This window comes from Periplaneta americana, chromosome 17 (assembly GCF_040183065.1).
Source record: "Periplaneta americana isolate PAMFEO1 chromosome 17, P.americana_PAMFEO1_priV1, whole genome shotgun sequence".
Lineage (NCBI taxonomy): Eukaryota > Metazoa > Arthropoda > Insecta > Blattodea > Blattidae > Periplaneta > Periplaneta americana.
Window position 1 is genome coordinate 8,513,748 of NC_091133.1, and position 19,626 is coordinate 8,533,373.

The following is a 19,626-nucleotide window of genomic DNA, read 5'->3' on the forward strand; positions in this document are numbered from 1 at the left end:
TAAGAGGATAATGCTTGTGGAGTGACCTTTGATTTTATGCAATTCTGTAGCCTATTGTACGTAAGTCTCTCCACAGGTCGGCTGAATTTGAGACCGGTGTTATAAGTTCATGGAAAAACCTCAGTTTTGCATTCCTTATTGCCTGAATCATTTTGTTTTAATGGTTTTGTTGACCGAGATAAATTTCAATTGACTCTAAACTCAACGTTAGTCGCAAAATATCATCCACTAACTGCAAAATATATTGACAATGATGCTCAACATTTTATGGCCATAATATGTTCACGTATAAAATATTCTAAAGTGTGCTCCAAGCGCCTATCAACTCGCTACTACTTACCATCTTCCATACTCCAATTAATTAAGGAAAAACATCGTATTCGTAGAAAATGGCAACGAGAGAGGCAACCATGGCAGCGGAAGAAGCTGAATTATTTGCTGCTCCCACATAAGCTCGCCATAGGTCCCTATCCTGAGCAAGATCAATCCAGTCTCTATCATCATATCCCACCTCCCTTAAATCCATTTTAATATTATCATCCCATCTACGTCTCGGCCTCCCTAAAGGTCTTTTTCCCTCCGGTCTCCCAACTAACACTCTATATGCATTTCTGGATTCGCCCATACGTGCTACATGCCCTGCCCATCTCAAACGTCTGGATTTCAAGTTCCTAATTATGTCAGGTGAAGAATACAATGCGTGCAGTTCTGTGTTGTGTAACTTTCTCCATTCTCCTGTAACTTCAAATCTTTTAGCCCCAAATATTTTCCTAAGTACCTCATTCTCAAACACCTTTAACCTATGTTCCTCTCTCAAAGTGAGAGTCCAAGTTTCACACAACCATAAAGAACAACCGGTAATATAATTGTTTTATAAATTCTAACTTTCAGATTTTTTGACAGCAGACTGGATGATAAAAGCTTCTCAACCGAATAATAACAGGCATTTCCCATATTTATTCTGAATTATCTCATACAACTAGTAAAAATAAATATTAAACAACATCGTCTAGTCGTACCAGTCTTACTTATCATCCCTATCCAAAGCAGATAAAGTCTTTGGCACGCTAGAAAGCGCATTCTGCGCGAGTCAACAACCATCTCGAAACTTCGTGTAGACTCTCAAATAGCCACTGACACAGAATCGAAATGTAATTTGCTTGCATCTCATTATCAACATGTGTTCAACTCAAATGAGAGTAAAAATGAACAGACCACCTCTAAATTTGGAAAAGAACTTACAGAAGATATTACTCATAGTAAACGGAATGTGTCAGAGAGAATTTCTATGCTACTCCACAAGAACTGTCTCACTTCATTCAAAGGCTTCAAAGTAACAAATCTCCAGGTCATGATGTTATACCTAACATTGTATTAAAGAAGCTTACCAACAAAGCTCTTGTACATTTGACCATGATTTTCAATGCTGCACTTTTAATTGGGTATTTTCCTAGAACATGGAAGCTTGCTGAAATCTTTGTTTTTCATAAGCCGAACAAACCTAAGCATTTACCACCTAGTTATCGACCCATTAGCTTACTACCTATGCTATCGAATTTGTTTGAGAAAGTTATTCATCATCGCATATGCAAATTTACGTTCCAAAACAAGATTAGGGCCTATACCGGATTTTCAGTTTGGCTTTCGGTCGAAACATTCTACAATATATCAATTGCAAAGAGTTAATGAATACATTATAAAATGCTTTGAGAAAAGACAGTATACTGCCACTGTGTTTCTGGATATTGCCCAAGCATTTGATACTGTTTGGCATGATGGTTTAATGCTGAAATTATATAGAATTGGTTTTCCTGACTATCTCACACGCATCGTGAAAAGTTTTTTTATCTGAGCGTCAATTCTCACTATGTACAGATGGCATTAAATCAACGCTTCATCCAATATTAGCTGAAGTACCACAAGGATCTATACTGTCGCCACTTCTCTTCAATGTCTTCACATATGGTATTCCATATTTATGACCGTCACACATAGCTATGTATGCTGATTATATAGTTCTCTTTTACTCTCATTGAAACCTAAGTACTCTTCAGACATCCTTACATAAGCTGCCTAACTGGTTCTCTGACTGGCGATTACTACTCAACATTACCAAGACAGAAGCTAAAATTTCTCTTTAAGGCCTATTCATAATCCATCACCTTTGGTTCTTCTAAATAAAAAGTTACATGACTATCTAGTCAAGAAGCTATAAAATATCTGGGTATATCATTACATACGAAACTCACATGGAATGCCTATACAACTCACATTGGAACGCCAACAGGCAGTATTTGATCCACTTCTTTTTTATATTTAATTATGGTGTCAACGTTACTTATGTCCCGCCCACTATAAAGACATAGGCCAATTTTACACATATTTAGTATAACTTGTTGCTTCTTTGACAGGTTAGGTTTGGTTAGTTTAGGTTTTTGTTATAGCCTACCTTGCATATACGATTAATGCGCAACATTGGCAGTTATAAAAGTGAAATATTCGTTCAGTGGGCGTTGGATACTCTACATTCACCTAGAATGATTTATATCGACAATTTCATTGATCGAAACACTACTTCCGTTGACCTTCTTCTTTTCTTTGCGGCTTTGCATATTTTTATATTTAGGATGGGTCCTATAATGCATCTGTCCCATCTTTCCTATCTCTATCAAAGAGTGAAAGGCACTACAAGCACAGTTGTAAAGAGGTAGTGTCCGTTAAGATACAAGCAGTGTATTCCTTGTGCTCCACTCACCTCAGGTTCACGTTTCAATACAGCGGACGAAACTGGCACGGGAACTTCTTCAAATTTGATCTCAGATGTGAGAGCATATTCCTGATCCACATATTCTTCGGAGTAATAAGACATCGTTGCGTAGACTTATGTATGACAACACTGACAGTCGTTAAATTATTTCATGCATTACCTCCATCATTATGTTACATGATCAGATCAGGGCTGTCTGAATCATTAACGAAGTTTCTTCCAGATGGCCGTGATCATTCTGTCAATCGAGATAAACAACAACAACAACAACAACAACAATAATAATAATAATAATAATAATAATAATAATAATAATAATAATAAATTGTCAGAAATCAGAGTATAAGGCCTGGATATGACATTATCAAAACATTGGGATTCTTTTATTATAGGATATCGCTTAATTTTCGTGAAGTTTGACAAATGAACACTGTCGTCACAACATGGCCGATGTAAACCAACACGACGAGTAAATAAAACTCTGAGATATCACCTCAACTAACCCACTAACCTTCTCACATACATCGACCTCATGTCACTGAGATATCACCTCAACTAACCACGTTATGCATAATAGTTTATATCATTGTCTGGAGTCCAACGATGTATCAGTTTTAGAACAATTTGGATTTAGAAAACAAAATCGACAGAGAATGCTGATTTTAGGTTGGTGGTTGAAGTAGCCTACTAAATTCTTTAAAGTCGACATGACATAGCCTATCGGTGGAATTTATTGCGACTTGGCTAAAGCATTTGATTGTATAAACCACAAAATATTAGTAAAAAAAAAAAGTTTTATGGTATTAAAGATGAGATGTTGGTTAGTTTACATCTTACTTATCAAATAGGAAACATAAAGTAGAAATAAATATACCAAATAATCATAAAGTTATTTATTCAGAATTTAGAAATATTAAACATGGAGTTCCCCAGCAATCAATTTTAGGTCCATTGTTGTTTCTAATTTATATTAATGATTTACTTAGCCTTGACCATAAAAAATGTATCCCATGCAATTTTATTTTCAGATGATACAAGTGTGATTATTTCAAGCAAAGAATACGATAATTTTATAAACAGTTCTAATACAGTGCTTAATCTAATGCATACAAATAAACTAGCACTTAATGTTGGTAAAACCGTACAGTCAAATTTAGTACCGGTACATACAACAGTGCTCAGGCTTCCTATAGTATTCGATTAAATGGAACTCATCTCAAAGAATCTATAAGCACAAAGTTTCTTGGTTTAGAATTGGATAATCACTTGAACTGGAGAACACACTCAGAATGTATTACTTCTAAATTTGGCTCTGCATGTCATGCATTAAGAACCTTATCTGCTCTTAGTGATATAAACATAGGTCTACATAGAATGTCTTACTTTGAATACTTTCACTCTGTAATGAAATATAGAATAATATTCTGGGGTACGGTAACTGATCTGAAGCTAGACACGTTTTTTGTTTTACAAAAGAAAGCTATACGAATAATGGCTGGTGTGCATAAAAGGACATCATGTAAAAATATCTTCCAAAATTTAGAAATGTTGACCTTACCTTGTGAATACATTCTTTCCCTAATGATGTACTATATTAAAAAGTAAGATACATTTAGTAGGTAGGCCTACTAATAAAGACATTCATCATTTTAATACAAGACGTAAATCAGATCTTCATCTACCATCTGTTAGTCTAAGCTGTTATGAAAAAGGAGTTCATTATTCATATATTACAGTCTTCAATGTACTGCCTAATTATCTTAAATCTTTAAAGGATCATGAGAAAAAGTTTAGAAAAGAATTAACCAAATTTCTACATACCGGTACTCATAACTTCTATACAACTGATGAATTGTTTATGCTTATAAATTCAATTATTCTACTTCATATGAAATGTACAATTTTGTACAGTTCATCTAAATATGTTTGTATATTGACTTAATCTGTTTGCTATGTATATTTTTCTATGTAAAGATTTTTTTCTACAGAATTTATCTGTTATGGTAAGAATTGATATTAGAGGAGAAAAATTTGCTCCGGCACCGGGGATCGAACCCGGGTTCTTGGTTCTACGTAACAAGCGCTCTAACTGTTGAGCTACAATCCACAACAACCGAATCGAATCCCTCTCCTCGAGTGTTTTTCCCTTTGTGGTCTGACTCCAAGTTCGAGATCTATGTTGACATTTATATTAAGTCAACTGCCATTATACAAGGAGCGCACTCGATTGAGTGACTCGGTGGCTGGGATTCCACAGTAATATGTACTGTAGCTCGAAGATTCTACGTAAAGATTAATTTTTGGTCCTACAGAATTTATCTGTTATGATAACAATATATTAGACGAGAAATATTCACTCCAGGAATTCAATCTGGTGCTGTGGATTGAATTTCGCCATAGCTCAATGGTTAGAGCGCTTGGTATATATCCCAGGCACCAGAGCGAATTTTTCTCCTCTAATATCAATTTATATATATATTTTTTTAGCTTAAGAGATGAATTTGTATATGCTGTAATTTGAATAGTAGTCTGTATTACTCAACTTATGAATTGTATATGCTGTAAATTGATTAGTAGTCTGTATGGCGCAACTGATGAATTGTTTATGTTTATAAATTTGAATTAATCTACTTCATATGAATTTTACAATTTTCTACAGCTTAATAAAAATATGCTTGTAAACTGAATTAATCTTTTTACTATGTACCGTATTGTACAGGGACATCATTTTATTTTACTTCAATTTTTATTGTACCGTAAAGTGGGGTGACTTTGAACGCTGAGGTGACTTTGAACAGTAATTTAGCTCCTTTCTAAATTAAATTCTGTACCCAATTGCGAAAAAACTGTTTAAGTTGTCAATAAATTAGTTTAGTTTTTTCGAAATAGGGTACAGCATTTAATTTAGAAGGGCGCTAAATTACTGTTCAAAGTCACCCCACTTTACGGTACCTGAGTTTTTGAATGTACTTCACTCCCACCCCTTCTACTAAGGAAGTTCCAACTCCACACAGAACCAAGACCGCAGATAGTAAGCAGTACTGAGTTACTGAGTATAGTACGTTCCAGAAATATGTTCGCGTTTTCCAGTGACGAAAGAGCTTTCAATATTGAATCATATTTTCGCACAGGTACTGTCCGTTTGCCTACGTCGCATCCCGATTTCCCCCACCTGCTTCTGCTCGCCCCTCTGTAATAGCTGGGCTGTCTTAGCTCTTTCTGAAAACATTAATTTCTCTTAGGAATTGGAAGTTTACGTAATATTATACAGCTGTTTAATTTAACTTAAATAAAAGGGCCTCGTTAAGTAATTAACTGTCACGAGATTTCCTCCCTTTCTAAAATCCTGCGGCATAACCACTTTGACGGACAGTAGATAGCATGTCTGAGTAATTTTATATTTTCGGGTCGGGCAGAAGTGAAGATTGAATTTACAGTACGTAGAGTAGATACAGAATTATTTCAACATGAGTTACTAGTACGAAGGACGAAACTGGCAATTGGAATTAGATGCAATAGTCTATAGTGCGACAATATGCACAAAAGAACTGAAGCCTGTATCGAAATGAACGGCCACCATTTTCAAAATTGTGTTTAAATATTCATATTATGATTATTTTTCAATTTAACTTCTTTCTCTATATTGTACGCTAATGTGCTGTAGACAGTATAATATACACTGCATAATGAATACGTTCGCATGGATAACTCACTTCGTGAGTAAAAACACTTATTCTTAATACAGTACTGTACTTTGATTAAAGAAAAACCTAATGAAAATTATCAAACTCAAAATCGCGATATTTCCTAGTTTACGTAAATGGATGAACTACTTTTCTTCCTTCCTATACCTAGTAGAGTGATTTGTGTTTTACGCCAGTATCATCGAACTCCAGTCTTGGAGGGGGGAGCAAGCGGTGTTTCCGGTTAATATTAAAAATGTTAGTAAAAATAAAATGATGTCCCTGTATATGTTTGTACAGTTTGGGTGATGAATTGTACAGTATATGCTTTAAATTGAATAGTGGTAGTCTGTATAGCTTAACTGATAAATTGTGTTAGCTGTAAATTGAATAGTAGCCTGTATAACTGAATTGATGTATTTTATATGCTGTAAATTGAATAGTAGTCTGTATAGCTCTACTGATAAATTGTTTATGATTATGAATTGAATTAATCTACTTGATATGAATTGTAAAGTGTTGCATAGTTTGACGAAAATATGCTTGTAATTTGAATTAAGCTCATAAGCGGAGTTATGGGGGACATGGGGGGAGCACTGCTCCCCCAAACTTGCCTCAACTCTTTGTTCTTTTCTATTAGCTTTAGAAAATATTGAATTAAACTGAGCTTTTTTTCTTTTGTTAATGGTTAAATTTCTATGCTCAAAATGTTGAATTAGGTAATATCTTCAGATCATGTGTCTGGACTATAACATTTATTTTAAATTTCTGAATGTATACGAATTGCTATACCACCTTTAAGGAATGGAAGCACTGTAATGTTTCTTTTGTAACAACCTGCACTCATGTGTTATAAGTCTGCAGGTGTTCAGGCCGCCACTTGGAGATATATGAGTAACACTGCACAATAATGCAGAAAAAAGAAAAGTGATCCTGGTATAATGTGTAAACTTCAAGACGAGATTAAATAAAATAATTAGAGTTTACATTACATATGATATCATCAGGAAGGTAAACTTCATATAAAAAGATTCTGTTAGCACTGTTACGTAGTTTTATTGATGAATGCATGTGTCTCTGTACAGGTACAAAAGAAAAAAGAGTGAGATTGTTTTAAGTTATATCCTATTATACATGGTGATCCGTTTGGGTATGGATAAAATAAAAACACCGTAAAACCTTTACTACTAAACTTTATTTGTTGAAACTTTGTGCATACAACACTGGAAGATGGGAGATTCCTTAGAGCTCAACATGACCCCCATTGCGCACTCTGTACAACTCACAACAGTGATGCAATTCAGCCCATGTCCATTGTAACATAAGGGTGGTGATTTTTTGAAAAGCTTGAGTAATTTTTACTCTCATATCATCAATGTTCCTGGGTTTCTGTGAATAGACAATGTCTTTAACAAAATCCCATACGAAGAAGTCATGAGAGGTTAGATCTGGGGAGTTGGGGGCCAAGCCAAGAGATAGCTGCTTCTCGTACTGGATTTCGCCTGTGACCTCCTGCATGTTTTTTAACACAGATTCTGTTTCTACAAATGTTCGATACCATAACATTATGGAATCGTATTTAGGTACATTACGCACACTATACTCACGTCGAAATTCCCTTTAAACTCTTCTAACACTCTCATTTAGCATACCAAAGAACACATTGTACTCGCTATTGATTTGAGTAGCCATTTTAATCATCTATGATTTTCATTTGTCCTTTCAGATTATGCATTCATATATGGAAACGTCCACACCTGTGGAGTAACGGTCAGCGCATCTGGCCGCTAAACCAGGTGGCCCGGGTTCGAATCCCGGTCGGGGCAAGTTACCTGGTTGAGGTTTTTTCCAGGGTTTTCCCTCAACCCATTACGAGCAAATGCTGGGTAACTTTCGGTGCTGTACCCCGGACTCATATCACCGGCATTATCACCTTCATTTCATTCAGACGCTAAATAACCTAGATGTTGATAATGCGTCGTAAAATAACCCAAAACTCCCATCTTTCAATCATTATATAACCAACAGGAAATTTTTCCTACTATCACAATAGCTTTATAATAATAAAGTAATGCCGTATTATCCATATCCACACGGATCAGACTGTAATTTGTAGTATACCTACAGTTAAAGCCCTATACAACTCGGTCCGAAATATCGCGGATATGGATGTAACACTGTAAGAAATATGCCCCCGAAAATACCTTTATTAAATGATTATATTCCGATATACAGTACCACGGTTAAGATATAATGGAGGGAGGAGGTAAATGATGTCCCCCATAACTCTATTATATGGGGACTCTATGATTTTGCCTTCCCCCCCCCCCCCCCCGCCAAGGAAATGGTTCTCTCTCCGCCTATGATTAAGCTGTTTACTATGTATTGTACGTTTGTATACTTCGGCTGATGAATTGTATACTGGTATGCTTTAAATTGAATAGTAATCTGTATATCATATCTCAACTGACACTCGGGAGGAAATTAAACGCAGAATAAATATGGGAAATGCGTGTTATTATTCGGTTGAGAAGCTCTTATCATCCAGTCTGCTGTCCAAAAATCTGAAAGTTAGAATTTATAAAACAGTTATATTACCAGTTCTTCTGTATGGTTGTGAAACTTGGGCTCTCACTCTGAGAGAGGAACATAGGTTCAGGGTGTTTGAGAATAAGGTGCTTAGGAAAGTATTTGGGGCTAAGCGGGATGAAGTTACAGGAGAATGGAGAAAGTTACACAACACAGAACTGCACGCATTGTATTCTTCACCTGACATAATTAGGAACATTAAATCTAGACGTTTGAGATGGGCAGGGCATGTAGCACGTATGGGCGAATCCAGAAATGCATATAGCAGTGGCGTAGCATGAAATTTTGAGCAGGGGAAGCTAACTCAAGTTGTCTTCCATGCAATATGAGAAAACGTATTACAAAAATACAGTCTTAAAATAAATAGTAGTCAGTTTCAAGTCAGCAGTCGAAGATTGGTTAGAACATCGTAAGTAACACCAATAAGGCATGACCTCAAATGATACGTAGTAAAATATGATTTCACGGTTTACACATATCTCTTAACAAATAGACACGTATACGTGTAACATTAGCTCACTTCCTGTTATACTTAGAGAAATCACAATATTAGTATCATTACGTAAGTATGCGTCTGTCTTTTGGTTGTGTCCTTCATTGACAGCAAGGGAGTCGGTCATTTGTTTTTTAAATCACACTTTTGTTCGTAAGTCAGTCTTGATAATACAAATGTCCTAATAAATTCAAGTAAATTAGTGTCAGGAACTGTTATTTCGCTCATTATTTATTATATCAGCCACAATGCACACTAACACTTCAACTGAATACAACTGACGAATAGGGATAACTCAGAAATTACTGTACTTTAAATGTTAAAGCTAGCTTCTTTTCGAGCCTTGCGACTAGGGTAGTTTAAAAGGGATGGAAAATCTGCGGGGTGGATTACACAGAAGAAACCGGTCTGCTTAGAAGCTGGTGTGTGCAGGCTTCCTGTTTACTGCTGCATCACAAATAATCCTGAACTGCCGCATCACAATATTTAACGTGTAAATATAAATTCTATTAAAAGTAATAAATAATTTTCTCCATAAACTGCAGGTTTATTATGAAATTATTATTAACTGGGGAAGCTAAGCTTTTTAGCTTACATTGACGCTACGCCACTGGCATATAGAGTGTTAGTTGGGAGACCGGAGGGAAAAAGACCTTTAGGGAGGCCGAGACGTAGATGGGAGGATAATATTAAAATGGATTTGAGGGAGGTGGGGTATGATGATAGAGACTGGATTAATCTTGCACAGGATAGGGACCGCTGGCGGGCTTATGTGAGGGCGGCAATGAACCTTCGGGTTCCTTAAAAGCCATTTGTAAGTAAGTAAGTAAGATACCTCAACTGATGAATTGTTTATGTTTGTAATTTGAAGTAGGTTTTGCATGATATGTATTATCAATTTTTGTATATCTCAAGTGATTGAATTCTTTATGAATTAACTTAGGTGCTATGTATTACATTTTATAGCTCAACTGATGAATAATCGTGTGGGTTTGTAAATTTAATAATCTGATTGGATATGTATGGTATACTTTTAGTTGAGCCACCAATTTAGCTTAGTCGGGAGACTCACTGGTCTGCGGATGCAGAGCTGAGTTCGGGATTGGGCTGGATCCCTGTTTGATCCCAGCCATGGGGCGGATGCCGAACGGTCTGTGGATAGTCCTCAGCCTCACCTTACTTCATCCCTGTTTGGTCTGATTACCTGGGTGGGTTCTTCTAAGGTTTTCCCCAACCATAAGGCAAATGCCAGGTAATCTGTTGGCGAATCCTTGGCCTTATCTCACTACATCTCGCCAAAAAAATGTAATTGTAATCTTATAAAATTTTTACTTGTTCCACATCTTAAACCTTCATTGCTAATGTAAGATTTATGGAAAGCAATAAATGAAATAAAACTGTCAAATCACGACACATCTACTGGGAGGAAAACTGCCGGCGCTCTATTGCATCTTCGTTGGCTATCAGTTGCGCTGATTTGAAGCTCTGTAGCCAAGTGACGAGATACGACACATGACAACCTCTCGTCGCGGTACTCGGTTGAGACTTGAGTCTCTTGATGTTTTGAGATTGAGTAGGAACATTTATTAGTAATTACGTCTACTTTAAAAATATACCACTGTTGCGTCGTTTCGAAATATCAGATTCCAAATGTAGTCATGAGTTTAACCTACTATTATCTGTGTATTTCGAACTGGCAGCTCAAGGACAAGCAATGGAGTGCATTTTCCAAGTGTGCTTACCCCAATCCTGTACCATTTTCGACTAAAGCCAGAATTACCAGTGCTTCAGTTCAGTGACTACTGCGTCGTTTGTACTTTTGTACGTGACCTTCATTCGCCAGTTCGAAATGCACAGATAATAGTACAGAATAAATGTTATGATTATTAATTTATTAAACGCTAGGTAGGTTTTGTATAATCTAATATATGAAAGTGTAAGCATGTTCTCTATACAAATCTACATGCTGCGACCGATATTTACCAAAGTTTGTACATTAAGCCTTCAGAACTTGGAGAAAGATATAGGCTACATTAACATTGGACAAAGGATTTAAATTACAACAAATAAATAGATAATAAAAATATTTACGATCAAACATTAATATATAATATCAAAATAGCATTCTTTACACTCAATTGTTTATTTCTGTTATATTGAACATCAAAAACTGAAATAATTCATAGTGATCCAACATTTAACATTGTTATGAATGTGTGTGTGTGTTTAGTGTAATATGAAAGAGTTTAGAGACAGACAATTGAAGGGTACACGGGAAAAACGAACAATGTCACATTGAGATATTGATCTATTTCGGTATATTATTGCTAAATTTATTGGTGTTTCTACTTGAAATGAAGGCAATGATTAATGTATCCGTAGTTTTAATTCTCCTTTACCACTTTTGGTAAAAATACCACTAAAGTTTGTAGAAATACAGTGAATTAGATAATGACATCACCCTTAACAGCATTGTGACATTGTTCGTTTTTCCCGTGTACCCTTCATTATTAACGAGGTGCGAGCTGCAGATATAGTACGCAGGGAAAAGCTGCAGTTAACAGTTTTCTCAAACGTGTTCCTAATCTCTTCTGGACGTGGCCTACACATTCAATTTTTTCTATTTTGACCTCACCATAGGGTTTTGCTTCGCATTTGAAACCCCATCCCCAAGATACTGTGTATATTTCACACCATACTTCTACTCTGACCTCTGAAATATTTTCAATGCTCCCTCTGATTCCATTCCACCATTGAAAATATTGAAGTTTTTCATGCACTCATGAGTATTATTTCCAAAGTTACAATCAGGACAGTATTTTGATAGACACTCCATGTCAATTACCTTACCAGTGTCTATAGATGTGGCAGTGACCACAGCATTGAGTGAGGTGTGTCCACTTCTTTGCCAAGAAGCATTCAGTGCAACATTTATATTACTACAATCACCATCATTGATTTCCACAGATTCTTGAACAGCGTTTTTCTTGCTCTTATTGCCAACTTCTAACAAGATTTCAAGTAAGGTTTTATTGAACCTGTCAAACCGTGGGAGTGGTGTGCCATGACAGCACAGAAGGTTTGTGCAGCTTTGTGACCCTTTCCGATGCATCTTATAGCATAAGCTAATCTCACATTTGTGTTGTAGCATTTGACGATTAATTTTGATGCAATTCTCTTCCTTCCATTTGTGTCCTCAACCAACTCAAGATTTTCATTTTCTCTACATTCCTTGCACTTTGCACATTTGTTTATAAGTTTAGTCAAAGCTGGCAACTCAAACACTACACAACCATTTACACAAACACTATCACTACCAATATTTACATTGTCATTCAGATAATATAAGGGTTTTTCATCTAAATATTTCAATTTCTTCTTGAATGCACATGGTCGAATTGCCATAAGCACATTTTTAATATAATTATTTGAAGTTGCAGGCTCATTATCTTTCACTTCCTTTGTAAACCGGCTTCCATAGAATTTACGACGACCTATACCGAATATGGGAGACCTACCCAATGCAAAAAATAAACTCTGAAAAATAACTTAAAATTCACACTGCAAATTCATAACAAATTGTTTACAAGTTATTCTGACAATTTTTGCAAAAAAATAAACTTTAAAGGAAATAGCATCCTGCTCTATAATCCATGCAGCCAGCACTCTCACAGGTTAGGCAACACGAAAAGAGACGTTTACCTCTATTAAAAACATGTACCTAGGATCAGAGAAAATATTGTCTTTGAGTTTGACATGAATAGGGGGAGTGACCAGGCGCCTCTATTTTTAAAAAAGATAAATCCGTGAAGAACAGGGCTTTAAAGTTATATAATCTAAGTATATTTTTGTTCAGAGAGGATTGGAGAATTTTATGACAAAAAAAAAAGTTCGAGATTTTCACGTACAAGTACCCTTAAAAATGATAAAATCATCTGTCTGCACACATATCTTGCAAGATTTTCATGTTTCTGTGCAAAGAAAAATACATTTCTTATTGTATGACTTCCAATTGGGAACGTTTAAGGAGACGAAATTGCAATTTGTACAAACGCTAATAAAATCGATTGTGATAATTCTTACAGAAAGTGTTAAATACGTGCGTCTACATCAGTATGTACCACAGATTTCAATTTTCGACGCTAAGAAAAGAAATTGCGAAAACTTAGTTTTTTCGAGACGTTCAAGTATGAAAACATGAATAGAAATTACAAATCGCAACAAACGCTTCTAAATCCTTAAAAAGATGTTAAATTCATGTCTGTGCACACATATATCTAGCAAAAGTTTCACGCTCCCGTGCAGAGAAATATTAGTTTGTTAGTGTATGGTACAGAAATTGGAAAAGCGTTCGTTTCAGGAGACGAAATTGCGAATTATATAAACCCTAATAAAATGTATAAATTCCAAACAATTGTACTAATTCTTTCAGAGAGTGTTAAATAATTATGTCTAAACCAGTATCTACCAAAGCGTTCGATTTTTGTCGCAATGGAAAGAATTTGTGAAAATTTAGTTTTGCAAGATCTTTAAGACGTATGAAAACAAGATTAATAATTACAAATCCAATCAGATTCTTCTAATTCCTTAAAATGTTAAATTAATGTGTGCTCATACATATTAATCACAAGAATCACAGTCCCGTGGAGAGAATCATAAGTTTGTCAGTGCATGACTTCCAAATGGGAAAACCTTTCGTTTCAGGAGACGAAATTGCGATTTGTATAAACGCTAATTATATCTACAAATTCCAACGGACTGTGCTAATTCTTTCAGAGTCTTCAGAGAGTATTAAATACGTGCGTCTACACCAGTATCTACCATAGGTTTCGATTATCGACGCAAGGAAAAGGATTTGTGAAAATTTAGTACTGCTGATTTGTAAGCATGAAAACGTGAATAAAAATTCCAAATCACAACAGCAGCTTATGATTCCTTAAAAAGATGTTAAATTCATGTGTCTGTACACATATCTGGTAAAAGTTATATGTTCCAGTGCAGAGATAGATAAGTTTGTTAGTGTATGACTTCCAAATCTGACAAGACAAGAAATTGTCATTTGCATAAACGCCAATAAAATCTATAAATTCCAAACGATTCTGCTAATTATTTCAGAAGTATTAAAGACGTATCTTCACCAGTATCTACCTTAGCTTTCGATTTTCGACTCAAAGAAAAGAATTTGGGATAGGCCTAATTTAGTTTTGCGAGAGATTTAATTGTGAAAACGTGAATAAAAATTACTAATCCCTACAGGCTCTTCTAATTCCTTAAAAAAGATGTTAAATTCTTGTGTCTGTACATATATTTATCAAAAGTTTCATAGTCCCGTGCAGAGAAACAAAGTTTGTTAGTGTACGACTTCCAAATGGGAAAAACTTTCGTTTAAAGAGACGAAATTGCGATTTGTATAAATGCTAATAAAACCTATAAATTCCAAACGATGGTGCTAATTTTTTTCAGAAAGTGTTAAATACGTGTGACTGCACCTTTATCTATCATAGATATCGACTTTCGACGAAAATGAAAGAATTTGTGAAAATTTAGTTTATGCGAGATTTTTATTTATGAAAACGTGAATAAAAATTACTAATGACAGCAGTTCCTTCTAATTCCTTGCATTGATGTTAAATTCAAGTGTGTGCGCACGTATCTATGAAAAGTTTCATGGTCCCGTGCAGAGAAACATAAGTTTGTCAGTATATATCTTCCAAATGGGAAAAGCGTTCGTTTCAATAAACGAAATTGGGACTTGTATAAACGCTAATGAAATGTATAAATTCCGACTGATTGTGCTAATTCTTTTTAGAAAGTGTTAAATATGTGCTTCTACGCCAATATGTGCCTAAGGTTTCGATTTTCGATGCAAAGAAAAGAATTTGTGAAAATTTAGCTTTTCGAGAACTTTAATGAATAAGTTACATTAATAAAAATTACAAATCGCAACAGGCCCTTCTAATTCCTTAAAAATATGTTAAATTTATGTCTGTGCACAAATATTTATCAAAAGATTCATGCGCCCGTGCAGAGAAAAATAAGTTTGTTTGTATATGACTTCCAAATGGGAAAAGCGTTCGTTACACTAGTCCATCGTTCCCCAACCTGTGGTTCGCGAACCCCCAGGGGTTTCTCAAAATATTTCAAGCAGTTTGCCAAAACTGGCGTAATGGCGGGTTTCGAGGTTAGGCCTATTATTATTATTATTATTATTATTATTATTATTACTAAGGTTGGATAACAATTAATGGTCCACACCTGTGGAGTAACGGTCAGCGCGTCTGGCTGCGAAACCAGGTGGCCCGGGTTCGATTCCCGGTCGGGGCAAGTTACTTGGTTGAGGTTTTTTCCGGGGTTTTCCCTCAACCCAATACGAGCAAATGCTGGGTAACTTTCGGTGCTGGACCCCGGACTCATTTCACCGGCATTATCACCTTCATCTCATTCAGACGCTAAATAACCTAAGCTGTTGATAAAGCGTCGTGAAATAACCTACTGAAATAAAAAAAAAGTAATGGCAACAGTTCGATATTTCTGACATGGATTAATTACAGGGGTACAACATTTACGTACCTTCTATATAGTCGCCCCCCCCCTTATTTATTACCTTTTGCGAAATGTTTGGAAGATGTACACCATCAGCGCGTCCATCTTTGTTGATGTTCCGTATTGACCTCCTTATAGCACGGATAAGTTCATCTCTGGTATTGTACCGGGTTCCTCGCAGTGGTTCTTTCACTTTAGTGAAAAGATCGTAATCGCATGGACTCATATCGGGTGAGTACGGAGGATGTTTCAGAATCTCCCATTGCGAGCGGCGCAAGAGGGCCTTGACAGCAGCCGTGTGACTTCTTGCATTATCACGAAGAGTGATGGGATTCTGTACCACCAAGTGTCGTCGTTTTCTCCTGAGGCCAGGACGAAGGTGGTGCTGCAGGAACCTGCAGTAGTAGTCCGCGTTTGCCGTCTGCCTTGGAGGTACAGCGTGGTGCAGTATTACCCCATCAATGTCATATGCCACATTGAATATCACCTTCACAGTACTTTGTGTAGGGCGAACTTTCTTCGGACGAGAAGAACCTGGATGCTTCCATTCATTAGATTGACATTTCAAGTTTGGTTGGTTCATCTGAGCGAGCCCAGGTTTCGTCCGTAGCGACGATTCGTCCAAGAAAGTCGTCGTTTTCCCTTTGGTACTGGTCCAACAAGGCCTGTGCGACTGCATAGCGGTGCCATTGTTAAATCTCGGAAATTTCATGGTGTATCAAACGCCCTGTGATTTTGCGGTAACCCATAATGTCTTGCAGAATGTGGAGCACAGTTTTTTCACATACTCCGACTTCCGCTGCTAACTCACGCGCAGTCCATCGGCGATCAGCATCCAACAGGGAAACAAGGAGTTGAACTGTGTTGTCCTCCACGCGGGGTCGTCCTGTACAAAGGTTGTCCTGAACGGCATCCCTACCTTCCCGGAACGCTTTAACCCATCGTGCCACTGTGCGATATGGCAACGCTGCATCGGCACATGCTTCACGCAGTCCCTGAAAACATTATTGTGCACTACGACCTCGTGTCACTTCAATTTTGATCTAGTTTTGTAAACGTGGTCTTAGGGCGCTCGCACTATCTCTATGAAAGTCAACGTTCTACACACTGCAGTAGATTGACAGAGTACTGTCACCGCTGGCTGCATTAACTCATCTGACAGTCCTTGTTCATGTCCACACAGCTGGCAGCTCTCGAACGCACCATCATCACGTGACAGCAGTGTAGCCATAACTTTTTATCCAACCTATGTATTATTTTAATATTAAATTAACCCTATAATGTCCCTTGTTACATATGTGTAACATCGGGAATTTATTACATTATTTCAAAATAAATTAATATTTACCGCGAATGCCTGATTTGCAGGTATGTAACTATGTTAGGAATGCATTTGATTTCGCTACAATGGAAATTTAGTCTGCCAGCTTCTTTGTGTTCTAACAATACTAACAACAGTACCGCAACCCGACTAAGGAACGGTTACATGGTGGTCAGGTCTTTTATTTTAGATGTTAATGCGGAATTTCAACAAATTTACATTTAATTTTATATTTTCAATAATGGCCTACTTCTTCTTTCCTTGTGGCAAATGCAGTAAGTTGTCAGTTGTGTATCAGAATGGATTCCGTTCACATTAAAATGGATAACTGTTTGAAAAGTGGAAGTGCGAAAGGGAAACAGGATTTAACAAAATCGCAACTTAGTGTTGTGTCAACAGGTCATTCAGCTTCTAGTGATGTGTGTCAATCCGACAAAAGTGAACCGTGTGTAAAGAAAAGATAGTACCATGATAATTACATTAGGTTTGGATTTTCATATATAGATGACAAGGACTGTCCAAGACCACAGTGTGTTGTTTGTGGTGACATTCTTACTAACAGTAGACTGAAACCTTCTCTACTTAAACGCCATTTAGGAACTAAACACCCCACCATGTATAAATAATGTAGTAGAGTGCATGCTTGGAGAATCTTTCACAAAGAAGTCAATATGGTACCATTGTCCGAGAATACGATCAACATGGCAAACTATGTCGGAAATGAAATTTTGGAAGGAGTTCGTGCCTGTCCTTCATTTGCGATTCAACTTGACGAATCGACTGATGTTGCCAATTTAGCCATTTTGTTACTTTTCGTCCGTTATATTAATGGGAAGTCTGTAGAAGAGGAGCTACTATTCTCTAAACCCTTAAAAGAGAGAACTACGGAGGAGATATATTTAAGTTAATCGACGAATACTTTCGCGAAAAATCAATAGACTGGACTTGCTATGTAGGCATTTGTTCACATGGTGCGAAATCTATGACAGGCTGTTATGATGGGTTTGTAGCCAAAGTGAAATCAGTAGTGCCGAGCGCTTCTTGGACACATTGTTGGATTCATAGACAGGATCTTGTTTCTAAACACATGCCTGATGGACTGAAATGTGCGCTGGACGATGCAGTGAAAATTATTAAGTTTATTAAGATTCGCCCTACAAATTCCTGCATCTTTGGAGTGCTTTGTGAGGAAATAGGAAGCATTTACAAGTGTTTATTGTCTCACACTTAAGTTAGGTGGCTATCTCGAGGTAGAAATTAACGACTTGCGTTTCTCAAAATTATTTAAGATGTGCCTAGTTGTCTTCCTTTCAGTCGATAAACCGATATGCCCTAATTTTCTGGGCAAATGGAACAAAAATTGGAAGCGTCTTGATTTTACAAAAGAAAGCCATTAGAATTTTATGTAAATCAAACTATCTGGAACACTGTCGGCCACTTTTCAGACAATCACGGATTTTAAGAATCATAAATTTGTATATATATGATCTAGTACTTTACATTCAACAAAATATCGACAGTTACTCATTAGTGGCCAATATACATGATCATGAAATTAGAAATAGTGAAGAAATTAATATTCCATATTGTAGATTACAAAAGAGCAATACAAACTTTTTAATTATGGGGATGAAATTATTTAATAACCTCCCCAATGAATACTATAAATTACCAATCAATAGCTTCAAAACTATATTTTAAAATTGGTTATTAAATAATCCTTTATATTCTGTTACTGAGTTTTTCAACACAAATTTGTATGAAATTATATTTTAATAAATAAGTATAATTGCAATTTAGTTAGTTTTCTTTAACTTAAAAGATTCAAATTATTATTTCATGTTTCATTGTATTAATTAAATATTACTGTTTCTTTTATTAGTGTTTTTTTAAATGTTTTTATATGTTTTCAATGTATTCTGACGAAGCCTAAAACTGTATGTCTAATGGCCAAATAAACTGAATTGAATTGAACTATTTCCAGACTGTATGAGCTTAAAAGAAGTTTACGTTTTTCTCACCAGCCATGCCTTTCACCAAGCAAAGTGCATGGAAGATGAAATCTGGCTTCAGACTTTAGCTTATTTGGCAGACATTTTCTAAAAAATTAACAGTTTATACTTGTATCTCCAGGGATCAAGTATAAACGTTATATTGTGCAAGATCGTATCGAATCATTAATTCAAAAACTTAAATTTTGGGAAACATGTTTCAATAGCAATCAAACTGA

The 19,626-nt window shown here is 36.1% G+C and overlaps 1 protein-coding gene across 1 annotated transcript in view; it reads right to left on the reverse strand.

The window, feature by feature from the left end:
* Positions 1-2,953, reverse strand: part of LOC138692639 (zinc finger protein 83-like) — a 28,521-nt gene extending 25,568 nt beyond the window's left edge. Inside the window, exon 1 of the mRNA XM_069815710.1 lies at positions 2,756-2,953. Within this exon, the coding sequence (XP_069671811.1) occupies positions 2,756-2,869 (114 nt within the window). The 5' untranslated portion in view covers positions 2,870-2,953. The remainder of the gene's footprint in view (positions 1-2,755) is intronic.
* Positions 2,954-19,626: the final 16,673 nt, after the last annotated feature.